At 38.9% G+C, this 24,409-nt stretch overlaps 2 protein-coding genes across 2 annotated transcripts in view; both read right to left on the reverse strand.

Moving 5' to 3' along the window:
- On the reverse strand, positions 1 to 5,115 carry LOC140230792 (immediate early response 3-interacting protein 1-like). The gene is made up of 3 exons (XM_072310931.1): positions 4,996 to 5,115; positions 3,542 to 3,643; positions 1 to 629 (listed from the first exon to the last, which is right to left on the reverse strand). The coding sequence occupies exons 1-3, from the start codon at positions 5,084 to 5,086 to the stop codon at positions 574 to 576; spliced, it is 249 nt and encodes an 82-aa protein (XP_072167032.1). The 5' UTR covers positions 5,087 to 5,115; the 3' UTR covers positions 1 to 573.
- Positions 5,116 to 11,453: 6,338 nt separating this feature from the next.
- LOC140231236 (MAM and LDL-receptor class A domain-containing protein 1-like) overlaps positions 11,454 to 24,409 on the reverse strand; it is a 31,267-nt gene continuing 18,311 nt past the window's right edge. Inside the window, exons 9-19 of the mRNA XM_072311381.1 lie at positions 23,802 to 23,892; positions 23,006 to 23,200; positions 21,798 to 22,075; positions 20,958 to 21,048; positions 20,365 to 20,568; positions 18,919 to 19,181; positions 14,670 to 14,731; positions 13,824 to 13,984; positions 13,099 to 13,379; positions 12,730 to 12,820; positions 11,454 to 11,716 (exon numbers count right to left, since the gene is read on the reverse strand). Of these exons, the coding sequence (XP_072167482.1) occupies positions 11,454 to 11,716; positions 12,730 to 12,820; positions 13,099 to 13,379; positions 13,824 to 13,984; positions 14,670 to 14,731; positions 18,919 to 19,181; positions 20,365 to 20,568; positions 20,958 to 21,048; positions 21,798 to 22,075; positions 23,006 to 23,200; positions 23,802 to 23,892 (1,980 nt within the window). The remainder of the gene's footprint in view (positions 11,717 to 12,729; positions 12,821 to 13,098; positions 13,380 to 13,823; positions 13,985 to 14,669; positions 14,732 to 18,918; positions 19,182 to 20,364; positions 20,569 to 20,957; positions 21,049 to 21,797; positions 22,076 to 23,005; positions 23,201 to 23,801; positions 23,893 to 24,409) is intronic.

The following is a 24,409-nucleotide window of genomic DNA, read 5'->3' on the forward strand; positions in this document are numbered from 1 at the left end:
GGAGGGGGGTTCCCAATAAATTCACTGAAAATCTATGTCATTTATTCCCGCTCCATCATAAAGAAGTTTTTAGTTATATCATTCTGAGAATAGGGCTGAATTACCTACCTTTACAATATACAAAAGGAATCTAATCTGCAGGGCTGCAAAAGGGACTTGTGAACTTTAAAAGTAATGATAGATAAAAGTTTGCAAATCATTTAAAAAATACCTTCCATGTTAATGTAACAAAATACATTGTAGTGTATTCTGAAGCAAGGAAAGAATTTACTTTGAGACCTTGGGCAGGCAGTCAAAAAGTAATTCTTACAATGCAAAACATGTTGTACACATTTTCTTTTCTTCCGTGGAAATGCTTTGATCATTCAAAACACGCTAAACTCTTGCCTTCCAAATATCCTCAAGACACAATATGAGCCTTCTGACAACTGCAGCAGCTCAGTGAACTCAATCCCTTCCATCTTGCCCCCGAGGACAAGTGATTCTAGGTTCTTTAGTTTTCTCAGCCAGCATACTTGAGTCCATGTGTTGAAAAGTTCCTTCATGGCTTGAAGTTAGCACCAGCGCATTGTGTTATCCAAGCAGAAGTTTCACAATGATAGTTGCTGCATTCAGAAATATCAGAGGTACTGCAGAGAGAAGGGAGGATGAGAGAGAGAAAAAACAAAACAAAACTGAAATGTACTTTTTAGTCTAATGACACTAATCCATGCTACAAATTATACCACAATTGGGAATGTGATTGTCATGTATGTGGAGTTTGTTTGTTTGTTTGTTTGTTCATTTTCCATCTGAGAAGATGGCTGGATAGCCCATATTATTCAGCTACATTAAGCTGGTCTTCCATGGGGTCCAGTTGGATGTGAGGTGGGACCACTTCACCGGGTTAAACACCCTGCTCTTTGCGATGAATGAATGAAGCGGGATCTTTTACGTGCATGAGTTGTTGCTCTCTCATACACGGGACCTCCTTTTTATGTCCTATCCGAGGGACAGAGTGTTTTGCCTCTTGCTAGAGGGGACGGTATGCTTACACACAACATTGCTCAGTCCAGACTCGGGTTCGAACCCGGACCGCGTGATCGTGAGGCAGACGCGCTACCGACCGAGCCAACTCACCGCCCTTGTATATTGGAGTGTATTTTGTCATTTGGATACATCTGTATAAGATTTCTCAAATGAACTGCACATGGATAAAAAAGATGACTGCTCTTCTTAAATGTATCACAGGGTAACCTCATTACAGCAAAGAACATTTGACCCCCAAATCTCCTTGTTCTACACATGTACTTAGTTTCTTGTTACATCTAGGTTTTAAAAAAAACAACAACAAACTTCTGGATTAGACTAGAAATGTCGCTATGGCGACTGATGCCTCCGCCATAATGCATGATTCTCCCAAAAGGTGTATGGTACAATGTCTTCACAATGTGTTATGACAATTTCACAAAACTGACAAAATATTGAAATGACAGGTTTGTCAGAAATATCTTGAATGTTCACTTTCCTTGAACTAGGTTTGCTATAATTGTCTAAGAGTGCAGGTACCTGTATTTGGGGAATTGAGAACTTTTACTTGACTTCTGACCTACCCTTTTATAAGTTTATGCATTGAGTAATTTTCAAGGTATGAAGAAAGAGTGTAATTACAGTATAAAATATATATATATATATTTGCATTTAAACCTGACCTTTGACCTTCTGGCTGGAAATATCTCAGAGAATCTCCATTAGGGAATACATGTATATATCAAGTTTTAGTTTTAAAAATAATAATGTAAGCATTGCATATGATACTAGTATATGAGGGAAATAGTAACATTTTGAGGAGTTGACCTTGACCTTTGACCCCCTGACTAGTGACCCATGACCCCTACATTCCCTAGAAAATCCCTGCCAGTCAGTACATGTGTATGTACCAAGTTCCATGAAGATACATTGAACCATTTGCAAGAAAAGTGAAATTGTAACATATTCACCTAACCTTTGACCTTTTGACCTTTGACCTTATGACATGAAACTCTCTCTGGAGAATCTTTATGCAGTAGTACATGTCTACAATAAGTTTCAACATAATACCTTCGGGCATTGCATGGATATGGGGGAAATAGCAATGTTTTTAGCATTTGACCTTGACCTTATGACCTTTGACCTCTTGCCAATGTCACTAAAATCTACTCAACTAATTGCCCCATCATACATCATCCTTGGACCAAGTTTGGTGAAAGCTGCTTCATCCAGTTTAGAGTTATCACATAAACAGATAAATTTTAGGATTTGACCTTGATCTTTGACCTTTGACCTCTGTCCAATTTCACTCAAAACCTAATCAAGTAATTGTCCCATCATACATCATCCTCCGACAAATTTTGGTGAAATTTGCTGAATCCAGTCTTGAGTTATTGCGTAAACAGATACAATTTAATGATTTGACCTTGACCTTTGACCTTTGGCCGATTTCACCCAAAATCTAATCAATTTATTGCCCCATCATACTTTATACTTGGACCAAGTTTGGTAAAATTCCAGTCAATATTACTCAAGTTATCGCGTAAACGAATGCGGACGGATGTACGGACGGACGGACAACCCGAAAACATAATGCCTCCGCCACCACTTCGTGGCGGAGGCATAAAAAAAAACCAAAAAACCCAGCAACAACACAGATACATGTATCTACAAAGTCTGGACCACCAATATATGCCTTTGATACAACAAAGTGTTGTTATGTACTGTACCAACTTAATTATACATTTAACAGGGTTCCACTCTACTCATGTATAATTATCCTGAACATGCTATAATATAATTGTCTTTTGTTTTGTTTTTATCACACCACACAGGCTTTGGAAGAAGTGTGAAAAGAAAACAGGCAGAGCCATTTACTGCTCCCTACTCTGTGTAAAGTTTGTACAGCATTTCACAATTCATGAATCTAGATACAAGTATCTCCAATTTAAGGGGAGTTGTATTTAGAGTCCACAGTCACAAAGTAAAGTTCAACACACCAAGGCTACATTTCGACAATCAGGGCATCATTTGAAGAAATCAGGTGTTTTTGTTTTGTTTTGTTTTGTTTTGGTTTGGTTTTTGTTTGTTTGTTTGTTTGTTGTTTTTTTTTTGGGGGGGGGGGGTTGTGTGTGTATGTGTGTTTTTTTTTTTTTATTGGAGTGTATTTGTGCTCTGAAAATGTATCCTTGGTTCAAAGTCATTCTTTTATTAGATCTGTTCTCTAATGAGATTGTCACCTTTGTGTAACTACCGCTAAGTCACCCCAAAAATTGTTGTCCTGGTAGAATATTTTGCAGTGTGTTTCCCCCCCCCCCCCCACCCCCAAATATAGTGAGTCATTTCAAGGGTGAGAAATTGCCATTTTTTGTTTCCTGGAAAATGGGACAGAAAAACCTTTGCATACTTCTTGATTAGTTCTTGATGTCAAAATCATTTTACAAGTCCTTATTTACAAAATATTATACAATGTACATGTACTTGAAAACCATAGGGTGTACATAACTCCAGAGAGGCTCACTTGTCGACTTACCTCTCATGACGATGCGTATCGATTTGATAAGACTGATGATTTGTGTTTTCATGCCTGGCTCCTCCCCAAAGCCTCCAACATTTTGTTCACTTCCCCAACCAACTGTACATGACATAAAAGAAGCATGTTGGCACTTACAATTACATCAAACATAGTATATCTTAAAATAATATGACACACATACTTAAATCATTTGCCACAGCAACGGGGCTGTGTATAGATCTAGTGAAAACTGTAAAAGTGGATATTTTTGCATGACTAATTTTTTGCACTTGGCCGGGTAAGAAGAGTTTTGTGTGTTTTTAATTCCGCAGAATAAAGACATCAACTACAAGTCTACTGGAACTTATGGCAAGGAAAAATGTTCACATGCTTTTATTTTCGCGCTAGCTTCTGGTTGCACGAAATGCACAAAAATTTCAACACTGTGAAAATTTCCACTTTTACAGTATCTGAAGATATTGTACGATGTAATTTGCTTTGAATACAGAACTGTGCACACTTGCCCTCATAAGGTCAGCAAGGAAACATAATAACAGAATATCTCCTTGTATGTTGACCTTGTGAGTCAATCTTTAGCAGTTACTTTAATCATGGACCTACAATGTAGGTCCATGCTTTAATGAAGCGAGTTTCCAAGTTCCTCCATTTTCAGTAGGCCCTACTTAGTTTTGTCGACAAGTGACTTTTTGAATACTTGTGACATCCACAAGCACGAAACAGATTTTCGTACGCAAAGTTGCAAAACATTAAAAAGCACAGCAAATAATTGTAAATGTACATCTCTGATTCTCAGTTCAGTTCATACATTATTCTTGAACAATTTAATACTGTACATGCATGGAAACTGAAACAACCACATCACAGCTCAGCTCGTTCACTAGTGTAGTACTGCCCTACTACTGGCATGGAATTGAATGCGCTCCCAATCAGCCAATCAGCATCCTGGCTTCCACATGAATGGAACTTTAGAAGCCTTTTAACTGTTAATTACAAGGATGCACTCACATCACTCAATCGCTAAATGATGGATGAGGCCTTTTTTTACTCGCACCAAATTTTAAGTTGTATTAAATATTATTGATATTAACTTAAAGTTATAATAAGCACAGCTACAGTCTGCCTGCATTCTGAACGGACACTCACTGGTCCCCTGGCCCCTTGAGCTGAGGCCCCTGGCCGCTACATTCAGAGTGATGCACCCTGTCGAGTAGTACCGAAGTAGAAGTAGAAAAAGTACTCAGACGGTCTAGTCTATTATCTGATCATTAGGTCCTGTAGAGTCCACTCAGCTCAGTAATTTTACTCAAGATCTTATACTATAATACTAAACCATACACCAAGTTCTATATATGGGACAATGTCGATTCAATCGACACTTACAGTAACCAAAATTGGTAACTATCCGGATTCTACAGGGGTGGATTCTAGTTATTGCTTTAATCGGTACTTGCCTTTGTTGAGGAATCTTTCCTCATTCAGAATTGCGATGGCATTTATGCACAACAACGCTGCTTCCAGCAGTGAATAGATTCCAAACGCCATTTCAGTTATTTTTTTTTCTATGTCCCCCGTGTACCTCTACCGTACATACAATACGTAGCATGCACAGTTAGCTTGTGTGTAAATTCGATCGCTGAACACACACGGTGCGGTGCACGGGGATCCGAATGTACCAGTACGCGACGTGGCAAGCTGGATGGTGGGCCGGGGGTGGGGGCGGTGGCGCAATGTGTGTCGGGGAAGGCGGAGTACATGTTGAGCCAATTTTTGCTTTTAATTGGCATGTTACAACAGAAATGACTGATGATCTTGCAGAAATTAGTGTCTTGCCATTTTATTCAATCCATTGGAAACATTTTGTAGCCAGTTTTTACTTGATATCCCCACTCAGAAGGACAGTATGACCTTTGAAAAAACAAAGGTCAAACTCAGTGGCTCAACTTTCCCTGAGGTAGGTTGTTTTGTATCACGTATTATTATTCAAAAGTTAGCATCTTTAGTTCTATTGAAGCTAATACAGTGGAAAAATAATATCTGAAAGGATGTCTATGGCATGACATATGGACGTTTTGTTTGTTGTAGGCCTAGGCCTACATGTATTAGATTCTTTATTGTAGCGTAATGCCTATGGTAGAAAACAAAGAAATTTGTTTAAGTGATTATCTAATTAGGACTGGAGAGAGTGGTGTGATGATATGTTGTGTCACACCTCATTTATATTGGGTGATTTGCTATCTCAGCACTAGCAATAGCGATGAAACCGAACTTGAAATCACCCATTATATATAGCCCATGTGTTCATGAGTTCATATTCTAGTGCTCAAACAAAAAGCAAGTGGTATGGCTTTGTAACCATCCTGATTGTTTGTGTTAAAAAGAACTTGTGAGAAGAGTCTCTTTGGTTTTTACCTATATGAGATTGAATATTGATGTGTGTATACTGTTACCAAACTTTGTAGGTAATTGAGAGAATTATCTTTGTTCGATTTTGTCATGCTACTGATCTTGTCTCTGCCATTACTATGTGAACGTTGTTTTCGTATCTTGTGTGTTGTCTTCATTTTGTAACTTGCGTATCCCAATGAGCTGATTGAGTTAAAAACACGAAACTAAACTAAAAAAAGAAGTTTTCGTGCATAAAACCTCAGATTCATACGTAGCAAAGGCATGACTTACTAAAACGTGAGCGGTGTTCGTTAAAAAATAATATCTGAAAATCCCATATGTCTGTACAGAGAATGAACTTCATATAGGGCCTAATGATAACGTTTAGCCTACAGAAAACACCAAATCAGTCTAGAGTATGTCATATCTATATTTTGAAGGAAAAAAAAAGGTAATGTCACGTAGGAGAACCAATAGAAAAGGAGATGCATGTGGGGTATAGGTCCCAGAAAAAAATCTACACACACACACACACACACACACACACACACGCAGACACACACACACATACTTCTTAAGCAATATTTAGTTTTGTATTGGCAAATGTTTTTTCAGGGCACACGACTTAGTATATTGACGGCTCAAAGGGAAAACTAACATATTTCACGTCAGTGAGATACTTGCGTTTGACGGTATTTGTTTCACAAAGTGACAGATTTCAAAATACATGTGCACGCACAATCATATTGGAGACTTTAGATGCAGTCAACTTTTAATTCATTTTATACACAAAACTTCATCAAATTTGTCATTTCTTTGGATTCATCTTTCTTTGAACCGTATACTTGTTTAGTTAACAAAAACCATGTCATACGGGCTAATTTTCTCCGAGGTCCGGAAATAGGGCCTAAGATTTGGGTCAACAGTGATGCGTTTCTCAAGGTTCGGTATATCCTTTTCTGAAGAAGTAATCATTCTCACATCCTATAAATGAAGTTAAAAAGCATACAGACTAGAGTAAGAGTACTTTTAAACAGTAAGTGCGTTTGTTTGTTTGTTTGTTTGTTTTTATTGGGGGGGGGGGGATCCTTAACTTTGGAGCCGTATCTCAAAATTACTGTTCCAATCAGTTTGATTTTCTACCCCTTATTATAGTCGGTAGAACAACATTTATTATTTTGACAATCTTTGCAACATTACATAATCTTGACATAAACAAAATCATCGAATTAATGTGACAAGAGTGAATGGTAAAGATGGAAATAATGAAACAAAATTAAGGTTCACAGGTAGATAAACCGTCCGGGGACTTACTGTTGGTTTTGTGACGAAATCGCTCTCATTCGACGAGCTGTTTTCGGATTAGAAACGAGGTCATGCATGACAATTACATAAATGGGTAGAGGGGGGAAATAAATCTCTGGACAAAACCTACAGTCCTGTAGCGAGATATTCACAGCATGTCGTATTTTGACTAGAGCTCTCCCTACAGTGATCGCCTGAACGCTGGACATTCCCTTTCCCAGCTCGACTTTGATATGTCTTCACTAATGATTCATTAACAAGTCTTTTTTAAATTTATAAATGTATAAAATCATAAACGACATGAGCTTTGTTTCTGTCTTTGTTTTTCTCTTTCTTTGACTGAACACAAAAGGATTTTAGTCTAGCGACAATACATAACATTAGCTAGCGAGGTCAGAAATAAAACTTGTAACATGCTTCCTCTATCAAATCATTTTATACGAAAATAACTGACAAGAAAATGTGCAACAAAGATGAATGTGACAGATAGAAAAGACGCGAATTGCTTTTTCTGAAATTCGTCTCATGTTTCTACATAAAATAAAAATGAATAAAAAATTCAGCCGAATCACTTTACAGGTGCTATTCTAATACGTACACGAAACGCACATAATATCTTAATTTTACCTATATATACGTCATACAGTTTAGTCAACCAGGAAACATATATCTCAATCTCTGCTACAATGACTTTGGAACACTGAACTCAGTTCAGTCTAGGAATTTTTAGCACTACATCTTTGAGAACAACAAACAAACAAACATACATACATACAACATTTGGAATGATAAACCTTCCTAGTCATGATCCTACCGAATGCAAGACTTTCGGTAAGGTGACACTTTGAAATCATCATCTTTTGGAATAGTGAATACAAAGAACTACGATGGTAACCTAATCTACACTAAAGAGAAAATTTAGAAATATCCTAAGATAATCATACGATGCGTACTCTGAAGACAGCCAAATACTAAGTTCCAATCAACATATATGTTAAATATCGATTCCCCGGGAGTCAGAGTAGGAAAGGTAACGAATTATCCGCATGAGCACACAAGAAAGTACAGCACATAGTGTATTACAATGACACTATGGCTGATTTTAGCACATGATGGATAGTACACAATGTCGGTTGAGCAGCTAGATCTAAATATATCACATTTCTTACAACTTCGACTATCTTAAAATGTTATTTGATACCATCACGTAAATATACATCTCCTTCACTTTCGACCTTGAATTGAATATTCTTGAGAATGTAGAGACAAAGTAATTTTCCCATTCAATGTAAGTACACACTCACACAAAATATATAATTTTGTACTGTACGATGCTAAATGCTGATACGGTCATTAAATGTTGCTGAATACTTAAGCAATATACATAATCATAAGCTATTGTTTCAATCTGAAACGCTTTCACATGTTTTAAAAGATAAGTAATATCGCCAACTTGTTCAAAATTACAGAGACATATATTTGTTTTTAGCACCGAGTAATGAGAAAGTGAAACAACACCAATTATATGCAAGAAAGTATAGAAAAGCTGCTTCATTAATTGTACGACCACAATGAAAGTGCTACTCAACGCACCCACCAGATAACCCCTTTCATGTCAGTCCACACCTGACCAAACTTTATGATCATATATATTAGTGAAAGGACAAGTTCACCTTCACAGACATGTGGGTTGAGTGAATGCAGCAAATATTAGTAGAACACATCACTGAGAGTTTGAGGAAAACAGGACAATCCCTTCAAAAGTTATGAATTTTTGAAGTTTCTGCTCACTCAAGGCTGGATGAGAAGACTAGTACAGCTTGTGATGTTAGATGTGTACAACAATATAAAGAAAGAATAAAGAAAATTCGACATATTTTCACTTTTCTCCCATAACAAAAGGACACTTGACTTCTCTCTTTCAGAAGGCAGGGGGAATAATATTACCTAATTATATGTCAGTAACAAGTCGAAGAGAATAATGTGCACTTTATTCAAAAAGTGAAGTTTTGTGAATTTTTTTTTCTTTATATCGTTGTACGCATATGACATCATAAACTGTAGTAGTCTTCTCATCCAGCAGTGACAGCGCAGAAACGGAATACTTTAAAAATTCATAACTTTTGAACGGATTGTCCGATTTTCCCCAAACTTTCACTGATGTGTTCTATCATAATTGTTGCATTTGCCCAATCCACATGTATATGAAGTTGGACTTGTCCTTTAAGATACGCTACCGATGATGGTGGCAATACCGCTGCAAATCGACAGAGGGTATGAAGAAATGCTTTTATGAACGTTAAATAGCACACATCAGTTTCTTTATGAACAAAGTAAGATAAACGTAAATAAGAGATACACACGCTCTCTCAATATAAGAATAAACTTCAAGAAACCAGAACAAATTTACAGGGAAATGTGAGGGATACGCAGATACATTATAATGATCTAAATCATGTCGATATGTTGCATATACATTCATATGAATACTTGTAAATTTACTTGAAACTTGTAGGTTTTCTTTCTGTTCGAGCTTAAAATGTTTCGATTTTTGTCAAATATGTTAATGAGTTGCGTTCAAGGAGAAATCAAAGAGGAAACATCTCACGATACTGTATGAGTATCGTGATAAGTTACAGAATCTAAGGCGCCAATTGAGATCGAAGTTTGTACGCTCTGTCATAATCCAATCGACAATCTCAAATACTCTTTATTAATAAGAAGTTACAATCTTTAACAGACTTTCACAAATTCACAAATTTATACATCAGTTTACGCAATAAAATAGTTACAGCGTTATCGTTATTAGCTTGTGGTCTTTACTCAGCCATTCGCTGGTCCAATATTAAATCTATTCACAAAATCCTGTCAGGGATAAATTGTCATCTTGATTTCAAATTCAAATATTTTCGAGAACTAAGGACTTCTCCACGAAGTCAGAGCTGATAGGAGATTAGCATTAGCTCATGAAAGTAAAGTAAAATTCCAAGTGGGCTTTATCGATGACGATGTCTTGCTACACCGCTAGGTGCTGGTATTTGAATTGACGTAATTCTTTGCTGCTTTCCTAGCCATCATTTCAAGGGAAGAAGTACATCGGGCGAAATTGCGAAAAATAAATTTCATCAACTAAATTGGAATGACGATCGGTGACATATAAGAAATACAACAATGTTTCTGCTAATAACAGTCTTGTAATGATACCTTGCGGAGAAGAGGAATGACCCGTATATTTTACTGCTTTCATCTTTTTCACTAAATTTCAATTCAATTAAATTCGATTCTTTTGTCAAGCACAAATAATAAGCTAATGTAACCAATAGGAGGCACTGGGTTACTTTAAGGTTGTTTTGAGTAGAATGGATGACGGATAGATTGGGGAGGAGGTTGGAGAGAAGCAGGGAGGAGGGACGCCCCCCCCCCCCTTCTCATAAACCCCTCCCCGATCCTACCTCCAAAATCTCAAACAAATGTCGGAAAGCTTTATATTAGTTCGCTAAAAGTAACAACAAGAACAACATGGGAAATGTACGTGTACATAATCACAAAATGAAATTCTGAGCGACACAAGAGTTGATGTAATTACCTATAGTTACCATATGTATAATGGTATGCAGAGTGACGTTCAGCCTGGCTTGTTACAGAATTAGTATATTTCGGCGGAAAGGTCTAATTCTCGTGACGGAACCACGAAAAAAACTACCTACTACTAGTCTGCACGATTTCCTTGTGCTTGATTGTTTTTATTTGTTATTGTGTTCTACAGATGTCATTTCTAGTGAATCACGTTACTCGGACAGATTTCATTTTATTTAGCAATCCTTGAGCCTTTAATAATTTTTACGAAAGAGAGACAGCTTTAATTTTACTTCAAAACCTGTTTGACACATTTTAAGCTCAAGTGGTGCAAAAACTGCCACCACTTGAGACATGGCAAGGAAAAAAAAAAACATTGACACCAAAACGAACATTGATACTACGATCGATGATTGATCGACGTAAAATCGTCATCAACAAAGGATATGCAGATGAAAAAAAAAAACAATCTGAAATTCTTTTTTGGTCCTTCTCCCATTCAAAAAAGACCATTGCAAAGTCCATAACCTCTCCTGACACAGTGTAGTAAAGGTTACTTATATTTCAAGTTATCAACTCAAACAATGACTATTCATTGTACTTTTTTTGCGTGTGTATAACGACTCCTCCATTTCCATCGTTATCAGGCTGATTTCTCGTAAACCGGGTTCGAAATACCCGCTTCGCCCGGTAGCGTGACCGGATTCACGTTGTCCTCCTTGTTCTTGTACTTGATGGCAAAAGGCGAGTCGCCGAAACCACCCGAGCGACGAATGTAGAACCACGCGGCGATAAGCATAACGACTACGGCGACTAGGACTAGACCAAGAATGGCCCCGAGGGCGGTACTCCCTCGACCACCACCACCACCACCACGTCCCCCTGATCTTCGAGCATTGGACTTAACTGAAAATAAGTCAAAGGGACAGAAAACACAAAGGTCATTTCTAATTACCAAATTAATGCTTAGTGCACAAGAAGTCAGGAACGAATAGGTGTAACGATCCTTACAAAGTATAGGTGATTATCATCGCCTGAAAACTCTCCCATATATTTGAACATAAGTTATCGTAACGATGCACGCCATTCTCTCTGCCAATGATGTTGCGAAACGATGATATTACCTAATCCTTTCACAGAGTGATCAGAATTGAATCGTTGCCCACATTCTAATGTGAAGGATGCGTCTCTTCATTTCCTCTCTCTTGACTGAACTAACTGTAGGAAAGGAGATTTAGTGTGAAGATTTGGATGCACTCTGGGGCTCTTTAACGCCCAGAGGCAGCAACACAAAGAGGCTGATTACAGCTCTCAAACCAAAGTAATTGCAGTAGTCATAACAAAAAACGATCAGGAGACTTATCTATCAAGATATCTGTTTATCTGTATACTTGGTACCCATCTACAATGTATCTACATGTATTTTTTTTTTGTTCATAAGCTGAATAGAGATAATTACTCCTCTTGACTATAACGCTTTCTGAAACTGCGCCAGTTAGCACCCTCTACGGCGATTATGAGCTGCACCATTGTCGAGAAGGGAATTATTCTCTACGACGCAATCCCTTCTGCCGTTATAGTTTATTTGGCCTTCACTTCAGTACACTTGCCTATCTGGTGTGGCAGCAAGTATGGTAACTCCGCCATTAGCCCAAGAATGTCAACCAACACGATTGCCCTGTTGCTATCGCAAGGAAAGCACATACACTGTATAGGAAAACATGACGTACGGTAAACCGGTTTGACTGTTCCCTGAATAACTCTACCTAAAATTACGCATATTGTGTTTATTTCTCGAGTGCGAGTTGGTAGACATACCTTGAGTATTCTGTCAATTCCGATTCATGATGATGTAATATACTCCTTTTCATAACCTAAGATAGGTATCACATCGTAATATCGCGGAATTCTCCTCTTACCTACGTCACACGACGCCTGTGAAAGAGTGACGTTGTCAATCGCAATGATGGCGTTTCCATTGCTATTGGTGATTGTTGCAGAGAGTCTTATCTGAAAATCAACACAGTCGCAGATCAAAAAACATAATGGAGAACAATGTGTGTAAGATATACTGAATTAAAATCTCTTTAGATAGAACGAGCAGAAGCACTTAAGAGTATGTGCAGTCGAATCATAACAGATATAGTTGCCTACATATTTTATAACAATTATGTTCTACATGAAAAAGAAAATAAATACAATCTCATTATCATACTCCTTCAAATCAAACTTGTTTTCTATCATTTAAGGTGGGGAGGTGTGTTTGAAAGAAGTTCGTATCGACAAACCTGAAAGGGATCTTCCTGTATCAGATCGAGGTCGATCGTTTGGTAAAAGGTTGTCCACTGCGACGCGTTCAGGGAGCAGAATTTCAAGAGCGGGCGCCAGGTGTTATTGGTGTATTCTACAGCTACGGTCAGGGCCGCGTCCTTAGCGTCGCCCCGAACGATGGCATCAAGGGATAGGCAGTGGTCCATGTCTAGTCTCCTCAGTTTGGGGAGGCGGAGCACAGCTGAGTTCGCGGTGGCCATGGAGCTACTGGTGATGTATAGGAATGAACCAACCGGCGCTGTGAATTGATTGGAAATAGAATGTGTGTGTGAGAAAGAAAACATGACTTATACCAAAATATTCCACTGGAAGAATTCAGCTCTGTGTCTGCAATTCACCTTACTACTACAATAAGGCTATAGTGACGAATAGATTTTGTAGGTCTGTAAAGCGAAGCGATTTATATTTCAAACATGTTCGGCGATGGCACCGACTCTCCCATAGGCCCTGCCATTCTTATTTTCCTGGCGTTGTCAAGTACTCATTCGTATAATTTGGCGATGAAGAAGACTGAAATCACCCTGTCCGACCCTGTAGTCTCCGGTAACACTTATCCACGGAAAGTATTTTCCATTCTACGAATATTGCTTGTTTTTAAATTAAAAATATCGTTCACGGATATGGCCACAGATAATTATGTAGAATATGAACATTCTTCCAAATCCGACGGAACCGTCCGCACCTGAGATATTTGCTAAAGGCGACGGGTCTATACCCACAGAGTCAAACCACAGCCACTCCAGGAGGTTGACGTCGTCTTGGCGGAAGAAGCAGTCTTCGTACCCCATGTCGAAGCCGCAGGAAACTTCTGCTTCGTACCCACTGCACGGCATTGGTAAGAACCTGTGCAATATAAATTCAGGTTGGAACTATACAATGCTCAAGGTGGAATGTGTCAAAAATAAACCGACGAACAATGAAACAAGCGATAATATCTCATCGAGATCATGGTTATTGTAGTTCAAAACAATTTACATAAACACTGGGGAAAAACAAGATCTTTGAAGGCTTCCGTGGTGGAAGAACGTTGGGTGGTAGAAGCCTTCTACCACCAAAAAATAATAATTTGTTTTTACACAAAAGAAGCCTTCTACCACCCAAAAACAATAAAACTTTCATGCTCTCCGTATAATCCGATATGAGTTAACTGGTCAACCTGACAAGATCATCATTATCACAGTCCATTATGATCATTATTTTTGTTAACAAAAGAAGCTGAAGCCCCCTCCAATCGTTAACAGCCCATTAATGATCGCCCCGTCACTGTACGCAGGCATGCTAACCTGGAAACATTAAACTGCACATTTCTAGAATATGAGACCATTCTGAAGCAAATCATTTTCACACAACAATAGATATATAATGTACTCTTAGATGAATCCACAAGGATTGGAACAATTACCCCTCAGCATTCCCACTGATTCCCACTGATCAGGTACTAGCCATCCCCTTTAATGTCCTCGATACTAGTATAGGGCCTTCTTAACTGCATCGAGAGGAAATTAGCTTTTCCATTGGAAAAACTCACCTGATATCATCGATGGCAATATCTCCTCGATAACCATCCCCGACTACTCCTTCAAAGATCACCTGCCAAGACATCAAACAGATTTGACATTATCTTTTCTCCATCAGTGTTAGGCAATCTCAGTCTATTCTACCAAATTCAATTCGAATCAATCAGGTTAAGTACAAACAATCGCCGAACGAAAGTTTGGTCGAATGATCAAAATGTTATCTCCTAAAAATTATCAAGAAAACAAAATATTGTATATCTTACATGAATATTCACTTAAGTTTGTTATAAGAAAGTACGAAATCTTGTGTGTTGCATTTCTTTTCAAGTTGTTTGGCTTTATTTAGTGTGTAAATTCATTTGAATGGTTAAAGAAGTAGGGGATGTTCATTTTGAGCTTAGGTCGGTTTTGACCAAAGCAGTTGACAGGAGGGGAAAACACATTTATTCCCCGTATATCTGACTTCAATTTACCAGTCGATACAATGGAATACAATGATGCCTATGACTAATAAATAAACATGTTTACTATAGACATAATGCAGCTGTCATCTCCAATCTCAGTCGACAAATAATGAATGTCCTTTCGTTATGCCGTAGAGGTTCCCACATGCGATTTTATACCGTCACTTCTACCCACATCACACCCACCCACAAATTACACACACACACACACACACGCACACACACACACACACACACACACACACACAAATATATATATATATATATATATATATATATATATATATATATGAATGTGAGGGTCACAGTAATATCAGCACTCACCCCCCCCCCCCTTTCCTGTGATGATTACACTCGCTCATTATATTATGTAGTATTTATATGTATGTTTATCTATTTGATTCTCTATCCACATATATATAGGTGTGTGATATATCACAGTACTCTAGTTGTATAGTAGAGGTACATACACGGTGGTGTAAGGTCAGGATGTAATTTACATAATCATGGGGAACACCCCCCCCCCCCCCATAAGTGGAATATCCCTGTGAGGGGTAAAGCGTGTCCTGAAGTTATTCAGAAGGGGCACCTCCTTTGATCATTCTTGAGAAGGCGTCCAAGCAGGCAACGTCACTTTAATCAACCTGCTCCTGTGGCTGTAGCTATAGTCCAGTCCCTCATCCTTTGTACAAAGGTAAGAACATCTGTATGATGTGTCTTTACTATTTTATATTGATTAACATCATGATTTATGTGGTGTTCATTATATTACATATGATAATTTGAGAGTGTTTGGTTCTGCCAAATAATTAATGGATGAGGTTTCATTCACAAACGAGTGGTTAATGAGGATGGCATGTCAGTTGCCCATGAAGTGCATTAGCGACTAAGAATTTGTAGTTTTGTTTTATCTATGTTTTATATCTATGCTTTAACCCTAACTAGGCCGGGGGGGGGGGGGCTCCGAGGCCCCCCCCCCCTCGACGTTCCGCGCGATGTATCGCTAACGTGAAAAGCTATCACCGCGACGTTTCATGACTTTTTTCTGTCGAGTCTCCCGCATCTTTTGACACCAAATTTGCGATGCCCGGGCGCGCGGTTCCGAAGTTACGCATAAATATGTACATGCATGTCAGACCAAAAATTGCTCAAAAACGTGAATTCGTGTACAATTTCAATAGAAACTGTGCTTACAGTCAAATTTCATAAAAGCATGATTATTTTGGGGTTTTATTGATTAAAATCAACTGATAACACATTTTCTCGTTCGGAACAATGTCTCGGACAAGTTTCATCGAAAAAACAATGAAAAACATAAAGTCGAAAAAACAAAGAAATACATAAGAAATTAAAAAAACAATAAAATACTTAAGAAATTTTTTTGGATGGCTCAATTTTTTTCTCTTATATTTCCTTAGGACACTAAAAAGAATATTTACACAAAAAAATGTGCCCATTTCAGGCTTTATTTAGTGATTTATACCAAATTGTCTGATTTCATGCATCATTATACATAAATTAGCATAATTTAGCATAAATGACAATTTTTCAAAAATCTAACTTCGTAGTACTTTAGATTACATCATAGGCAATGTGTGTGCCAATTTTCGTTGCGATCGCGCGGTCGACGGCCGAGATCTGGAGGGGGGGCCTGGGAGGCCCCCCCCCCCCCCCCCCGGCTCTATGATCTATCTAAATAGCCCGGCCTAGTTAGGGTTAATGTTATCAATATGAAGTGATATTGGTAGAGAACATCACTTACAGCAAGCTTAATGAAGGAATGTAGATGTTTCTTATTTCATCTTTATTCTATGTGACTTTGAGAAGCGTGCTTGATGCAGAGGGTAGCATAGAATATAGCACTGTGGTATATGGAGATAAAAGCTAAGCGTTCACACAGCCCGATGTACACTATAGTTGATTCTGGTAGGCACGCTGGAGGATTAAAAACAAAGGGGAATGAACTTGGCCCCAGTGCAGGGGATGATACAATATGCTGGTAGGTGCCTCGGCTTACAAAAGGGTGACTGCCTATGCAGGGGATTAAAGCAGTGGCTACATTCATAAGGACTGTTCTTTTTATGTTTACTGCTCGGCAAACTTCCTTTCTCACTATTCTAAAGACTTGGGCTGATGTGTGCTACACTGTATGTACTGTGCACCCCTATTGATGAAGATGTAGACAAGCTGCTCTTTGTTTCTTTAATATGAGCACAGGAGGTAGCCACCTAGATTTAGTTCAGGCAGGAAAGCCTCTATATATACGCCCATTGACGCGTGTACAATATATTCCAAGTTGCTTGATGGTGGAAATAGGAATATATATCCCTTGTACATATGTATCTATCTCTTGTATATAATTATGTATATTATTGTGCTATCCTAGCGAAGGCAATTGATCAGTCCTTTGAGTATAGCTTTGAAACCGATGTATATGATATATTATTTTATCAGTTAATATGGTTAATACTGGTTTATTAGTGGATTGAACAATGCTTGGGTCGAATAATTTGCTTTGTTTATCATACACGCAAGCACATGTCATGTTCGACTTCATTCATAGATTCCTAACATGGGGAAAGATCTAAGAAAGTATATTCCTTTGTATTGACAATTTTAGAAGACACCAAGACTTCTATCAAGTGGATGGACCCCAGCGCACGGCACATGCTGTAATGTCAGAGGTGAATAGTTTTTCCCAATATTGTGTATCATATGGTAATGAAATCAACAGGCGGAATATTACTATGACATAATATGTTTTGCATTTTTAGAGTTTACTTTTCAGATGGCTTTCCCTTCTTGAATCAAATAATTGTGTTACTGTTGTTAATAGAAGATACAGTTTGCCTGTGGTGGAAGTTTACCTGATAGTGCAGAGACGCTATTGAATTCACATGGCACGTATATATTATTTGGTAGCAGGCTGTAATTGTGATATCATACATTTAAAACTGTATGTTTTATACAAATGAATTGCTTATCAACAAAAGCTTAAACCATCCAAATATCAACAGTTTTAATTCAGGCAATATGCTCTGGTGTTCACATATTGAATGTAAATATATTTGCCAATCTCAGAGATGTCACTGCATTTTGTAAATATGAGTGTGTAAAGTAATAATATGATTGGTTCATCCCTCGTGTTATGTATAGCTTCTGTGGGAAAGGGACACGGACTTGCTGTATTCTGCGTCGGACAGTGTTGCGTTGCTGTAAAGTTGTTAAAGTTGCTTTAAGTGTTTGCGTTGTTTTCAGCGTTGCCTTTTGTTGTTTAAGTTTGCTTTTAACTTCTGTTGCTACGTTGCTTTTAGCGTTTGCGTTGTTTTGGGTTTACTTTGTTGCTTTAAGTTTGTTTACGTTGTCTTAAATTTGCTTTTAGTGTTGTTTCGTTATTAGTTGTTTGAATTTGCTATAAATTGCTCTTCGTTGTTTTAAACTTGTTTGCTTTGTGTTCAGTCTAATGTTACAGTTTTGGAGTTATTTGAGCTTTGGCTTAGTTTGAAATATTGCAACAAAGTGAAGTAATAAAAAAAACACCTTTTTTTTTGTAACGGAAACAGAGAAATCATCTTTGAGCATTCCTTCTTTTCCCAGTCCTTATTAAATAGAACCAGGTGACTGATTTTGTCTAATTGAGTCCGAGCTATTGTAGGTCAACACTGACTGGACGTGTCCAGCCGGTCACATATATATGCTGCCTTGAAATAAGCTCGTATTTTTCGTCCGCGATTCTATTTACAGCAAAGCATGAGAGAGGCTAAAAGTGGGACTACATCAAGTGAGGCATACAGACCTGGTAATTGTCGGATACGAATGAGATATCAACGTAGGCCGACTGCCAGCGATCCGCAAGTTTAGTCTTCGCCCTGTAAATCTCCTTTTCCGGAGCGGTAGGGGTAAGCCACTTGACACTCAACGCCCCCATGTCGCGCCCTTTCATGTAGAAATAAAAATGCAGACAGATTCGCTGGCCATTGCTGTTAAGGGGCGGAGAAATGAGACGCGCTCGGTCACCAGGGCGTTGTGGCTGCGATGCTTCCATATACATGTAGTGACCTGTAAGTAGGGGTCGATGCAAAAGGTTCATTTCATTTCGCAGTCAGGTTGATGAAAACATCACTTCTGAATATTTAGTTTAAGATAATGAGAAAGCCTACCACAAAGAAACACCCAACATTATGTGAAAGAACGAAGAAAATAAACACACTCATCAAAAGGAAACGTTATTTCCGTCACTCTTTTCAGATTCTCTTGTCCATCGAGTATTCCATGTGTTATCAAAGGGACGTATACAGAGAGTCATTACCATTATTAAGAATATTTTCCTGGTCCTAAATTCCGAAATACACAGTGTTCCTATACTCGCTGCGTAGTCATCCAGAGAAGACCAAGTACACCATCCTCTCTAGCTCATACTATGAATCCTTTACTAAACTTGATGACATGCTGAGTGGGTATAATTGTTGCTGCATGATGTAGATTAATTCGCGAGATGTTCTACCGCCTATCTCATAACTCGTAATCACGAAACACATTAGCATAACGATTATAAAAGGAAGAACGTCAGAGGGAAAACCACAGTTAGAATTCCCAAGCAGTGGACTCAATAACAACAACTGCTCATTCAGAGGGGAGAAATACACATAGCATGGGAGATGGAATATCACGTGAGCGGTCTAAGTAACTCTTGCACATAAATATGTCGCAAGAGACACAATTTGTTGGTAATGGTTGAAGTGAAATCCCCTTAAATTATCAAGTTTGGTATTATCACACAAACACTTCTAACATTCTAAACTTATGTCAGTTCATTCAACTTCTATTGCACATTGTGTACTCTGTTTTTAAGTCATCTTGACGGTTATAACGTTTGCTAAATATCTCTTTAATGAGGTCAACCCTACCGGGTGCACGTCACGAGACCGACACCCACGAGTCATACAGCCCACGAATCATAGAACTCACGAGTCATACAGCACAGTCCATGAGTTATACAGCTCACAAGTCATATAGCCCATGAGTTTGACACTACGAGACCGACACATAAGTAACGTGTTGTATCTGTCCAACTCGTGGGCTGTTTTTACCTATTGTCGAACTCATGGGCTTTATTTGCCTAGCGTCGAACTCATAGGCTGTATGATTCGTGAGCTGTATGACTCATGGACCTCTTTTCGATGTCGAACTCGTGGGCTGTATGACTCGTGGGTGTCGGTCTTGTGGGATGACCCCACCCTACCTGTTGCATTTCTAAACGTGTGGTCTGACGGGGGGCCCGTCTCCAGCGTGCTCGTGTTTCCCGAATTCATCACCCAGTTGAATTCCTGGTCTCGGTACCACCAATATTCTCTGTATTTTCTCTTATTAGTAAAGCCACATAGGGCCGCTTCGCCTTTTCCTTCGAAGTCACAATCTGCTTGCATGGGAAGTGGGGCTGTTGTACCTGATGGACATGGAGAAAAACCAGGAAGATTCTGACGATAATTACGCCCTACTTTCTATACTCTCACACAAACAAACAAACACACACACACACACACACACACTTTTTTATTTTATGATAACACTCACACACACACACTATTTTTCAAGCAACACTTCGATTCGTCCTGGCAAATAATCTTTCCACCGCTCATTCAGTATTTTGACGGGTCAAACAGGGAAACCTGATATATTTCACGCTATACCTGCAGCGTTTCACAGTATTTGTCTCTCAACTTGAAAGGTTTCAAAATACACTTGCACGTTTTATATACAATGCAGGTGAGGAGATGATGGGATATATGATGGGATGATAGGATACTAAGTATAATATGAAATTGTTTGCCTTACTTCTTTGACATTTTCCTTCCAACAGAGTGATGTCATCCAAACCAGTTTCTGGGTGCCACCAAAGCCGGCCCAGCACCCCTTCAAAGACAATCTGTGAAAGGAAGACGACCAAAAAAAAAATGATAGTTTTCAATGATTCTCCTTTTGAATTCCATCAACTTGTATCAACACTCATGGAAATTCTAAGCTTTAGTGAATTCACGACCTGAAATGAACCACTTTACTTTGACCTTTGAACTTACACCACTTTAAATTCATGGGAATAGGTGCTGAAAGAAACATACAATGTACCAAATTCATACAATAATAGTATGATCAAAATCAAAGTAAGTCAGAAAATAGAACATACGTCCCTGAATATAGATAAGGGGATTCCACAGCAAGAGGACCAATTTGTGGAGTTTGGGCCAAGGCCAAACTACACAAGGGCTGCAGAACATCTTTTTTTTTTTTTTTTTTTTTTTTTTGGGGGGGGGGGGGGGGGGTCACAGTCAATTCCCCCTCCTTCACCCTGGTTAGCCGGGAAAATGTAGAATGGAACATTTGGAAATTCATAGGTGTTGTGGGCCCCGCCCCTCCCGATTATTTTTTTTTTAATTCATGATGATGATGATGATGATTATCATTATGAGACAAAAAAGTGGAGGTGGGGCTACAGCCCCCCCCCCCCCCCCCCCCCCCCGTTCCAAGGGTCCCTGCGACGTACATGACGTTCTTTGTTGGGAGCTATGGGAGTGTCTTTTCCAAAGAGATTTTACAGGTGTAAATCTCTTTGGTTTTTTGTTTTTTCCTTGGCTGCTAGCAAAGTGACCCACCACACGCACCAGGCGCCTTACTTACATAGACTGGATAATCTGAGGGTGGTATGTCGAGCAAAGCCTCTTGCCAATCAACGCCCTTGTGTCCAATGTAAGATAAGTCTGGATCAAAGGCTAGTGTGTCACCGTAGCGCAAAACGTAGACGTTCAGGAAGACTTCCGGGAGCCAGCCATTAAGAAGATAGAAGAACTGCAGACAGCGAGGTGTGGACGACCCTTGTAGGAGCGGCGAGTACATCCGGGCCATGTCGTTGGGGCGGTGGAAGAACCACCACATATTGTTCATAACCATGAAATATCCTATGAAGATTGATACAAGACACATAGTGTTGATTGCCACACTGCAGTGAAATCATGGCAGGCAAGTGCACGTCATAATACCGAAAGTTTATACGGATTAAGTAAAGTGTACTTTTATCTCTGCAGAAATTACTTCACACAATAATGTGTAGCCCGTACTCTTTCGTTGACACAATATTAATAGTCGGTGTTACAAGGTACCTGCGGATTCAGATCTTTTTCCCTTTGTCATATGCATTTCACGTCAACCTATATATCCATAATTAACAGTTTCGAAAATCAGTGAGTGCTCAACATTAAACGCTAACCATAAAGTGACTTTCATTGCGTAATTCTTCCTTGCTCATGTCTGAGAAAATTCAGTTCATCAAAACTATGCATCGCTCGTTTCTTTAAACTATTGCATAATTAATTTGACCATAACAATTTACAACAGACTTTAAATTATGGGAAGCAAAGATATGATTCAAAATAAAGTATTTTTCAAGTACATGAAGGCCTAGTTTTTAGACAAATATGACTTCTTCTTCACGACTCACAAACATCTCATCATCTTAAGCTCACATTAGAGTCAGCAAAATCTTGCTTTTATTGTTATTCTTTTCCTAGACCTTTCATCTATCTGTTCAGCGAGGACGATGAGTGTAAACGTTCATGAACCTTTCTTGTAGAGGATGACATACATCAACAGTTTGATTCCCTTCCCCCTCCCCATTGAAGCGATAATTCATAATATTTGGGACAAAGACTATCCATCAGTAGCAATCTTGTCATTAGGCAGATAAAGAGCTAATGTCTTATTCAGCAGAGAATAAAAGGAAGGAGGAGGAGGAGGAGGAGGAGGAGGAAGAAGAAGAGAAATAGAACTTAAAAGAAAAAGAAGAAGAGGAGGAGGAGGAGGAAGAGGAGGAGAAGAAGAAAATAACTTGCCTTGCGAATTCCCTAGGGTGTGATCTTTGGCGAGCTTAGGATCCCAGAAGCCCCAGGTGTTTTTGCCTTGGTGTCTCACCCAGTCGAAGATATCGTCCCATGCCTGAGTGTAGTTGCAGTAGCCTTCTTCGAATGTGCAACTGATGTCTCTCCATATCGGCGGGAGGGTGGTAGGAGCAGGCGGGGTGGTGTAAACTGTGGCCGGCATCGATGAATGAACAAAAGTGAACAGAAACGAACTGATGAATGATCTTATGGCCAGATAGACAGAGGGATAAAAGGAGGGAGAGTAGAGGATAACAAGAACACTCTCAAACGAGTCAATGTCACCCTACTCGGCATGGCATCGATACTTTCATGGAGCACACAGGTCTAGCGAAAAAAAAAAGATCTGCTTATAGATTAGTCTTTACATGATTCTATGAACAAATAATGATGAATGGAAAAGATTCTGTGTGGAGAAAAGTTTTCAATTCAACTTTCTTTCATTTCATCCAGAGCAAACAACGAGGGAAAGGAGTGATAGTGACTGGTCACGTGAAAGTGGCTTCGGCGGCGTTAACTCTTGTAGGACCTAGGACCACAGTGCTAAAGATCCACTGACATCGCGTACAAAGCATATACACCGTGGAACTGAAAAGTTGAAAGACGGCTGACTAACAGCCACAAGCACATACACACGCAGAACACACACTTGTCACAAGATCTGCACACGAAAACATGAGCACAAGAAGCACACACACAGCACGCACTGCACACAAACCGAACATAAAGCGTGTATATAGTTCATACATACAATCAGGGCAGGGTGAATTCTGGAAGAGTTCCACATCATCGAGAGCAATATCGTCACGGATGTGTGCTCCGCGTTTGCCCTCAAAGACAATCTGAGAGGAGTATGTGAAGTAAAAATAAACATGTATTAGGTTAAAAGATAGAATCCATAGGACCAAAGAAGTATTATATATATATGACAGAGTATTGCTATATTTGAGATAAATGAATACTGCTTCAAGATAAACAAAGACTATTCATCGAATGCAGAATTGAGAATGCAGTCTCAGATCGGTGAATTTCACGCATGTTAAACCAGAGTCGAAAAACAGAAGTTAAACAGAAATTCATCACGAAAATGAACGCAGCGGCAGGTTCTTTTTTTATAATAATAATGATAATTATACATTATATTTGTAATGCACTTGATACAATGTTTCCAAGCGCTTGTTGTTTGTTTGTATTTTGTTCCTGCTACTTGCGCATAGGCAAATGCTGCTCAATATCCTACCAGTAGGGTTTGACATTTTGGACGCGGCAGACCCCTACCATAATCATCAACGTCTTTGAAATTAAGCCATCTCTAATGTGTCCTACAACTCTATAAAGCGTAAATATGATATGAACGCA

Source organism: Diadema setosum, chromosome 7 (genome assembly GCF_964275005.1).
Source record: "Diadema setosum chromosome 7, eeDiaSeto1, whole genome shotgun sequence".
NCBI classification, from domain to species: Eukaryota; Metazoa; Echinodermata; class Echinoidea; order Diadematoida; family Diadematidae; genus Diadema; species Diadema setosum.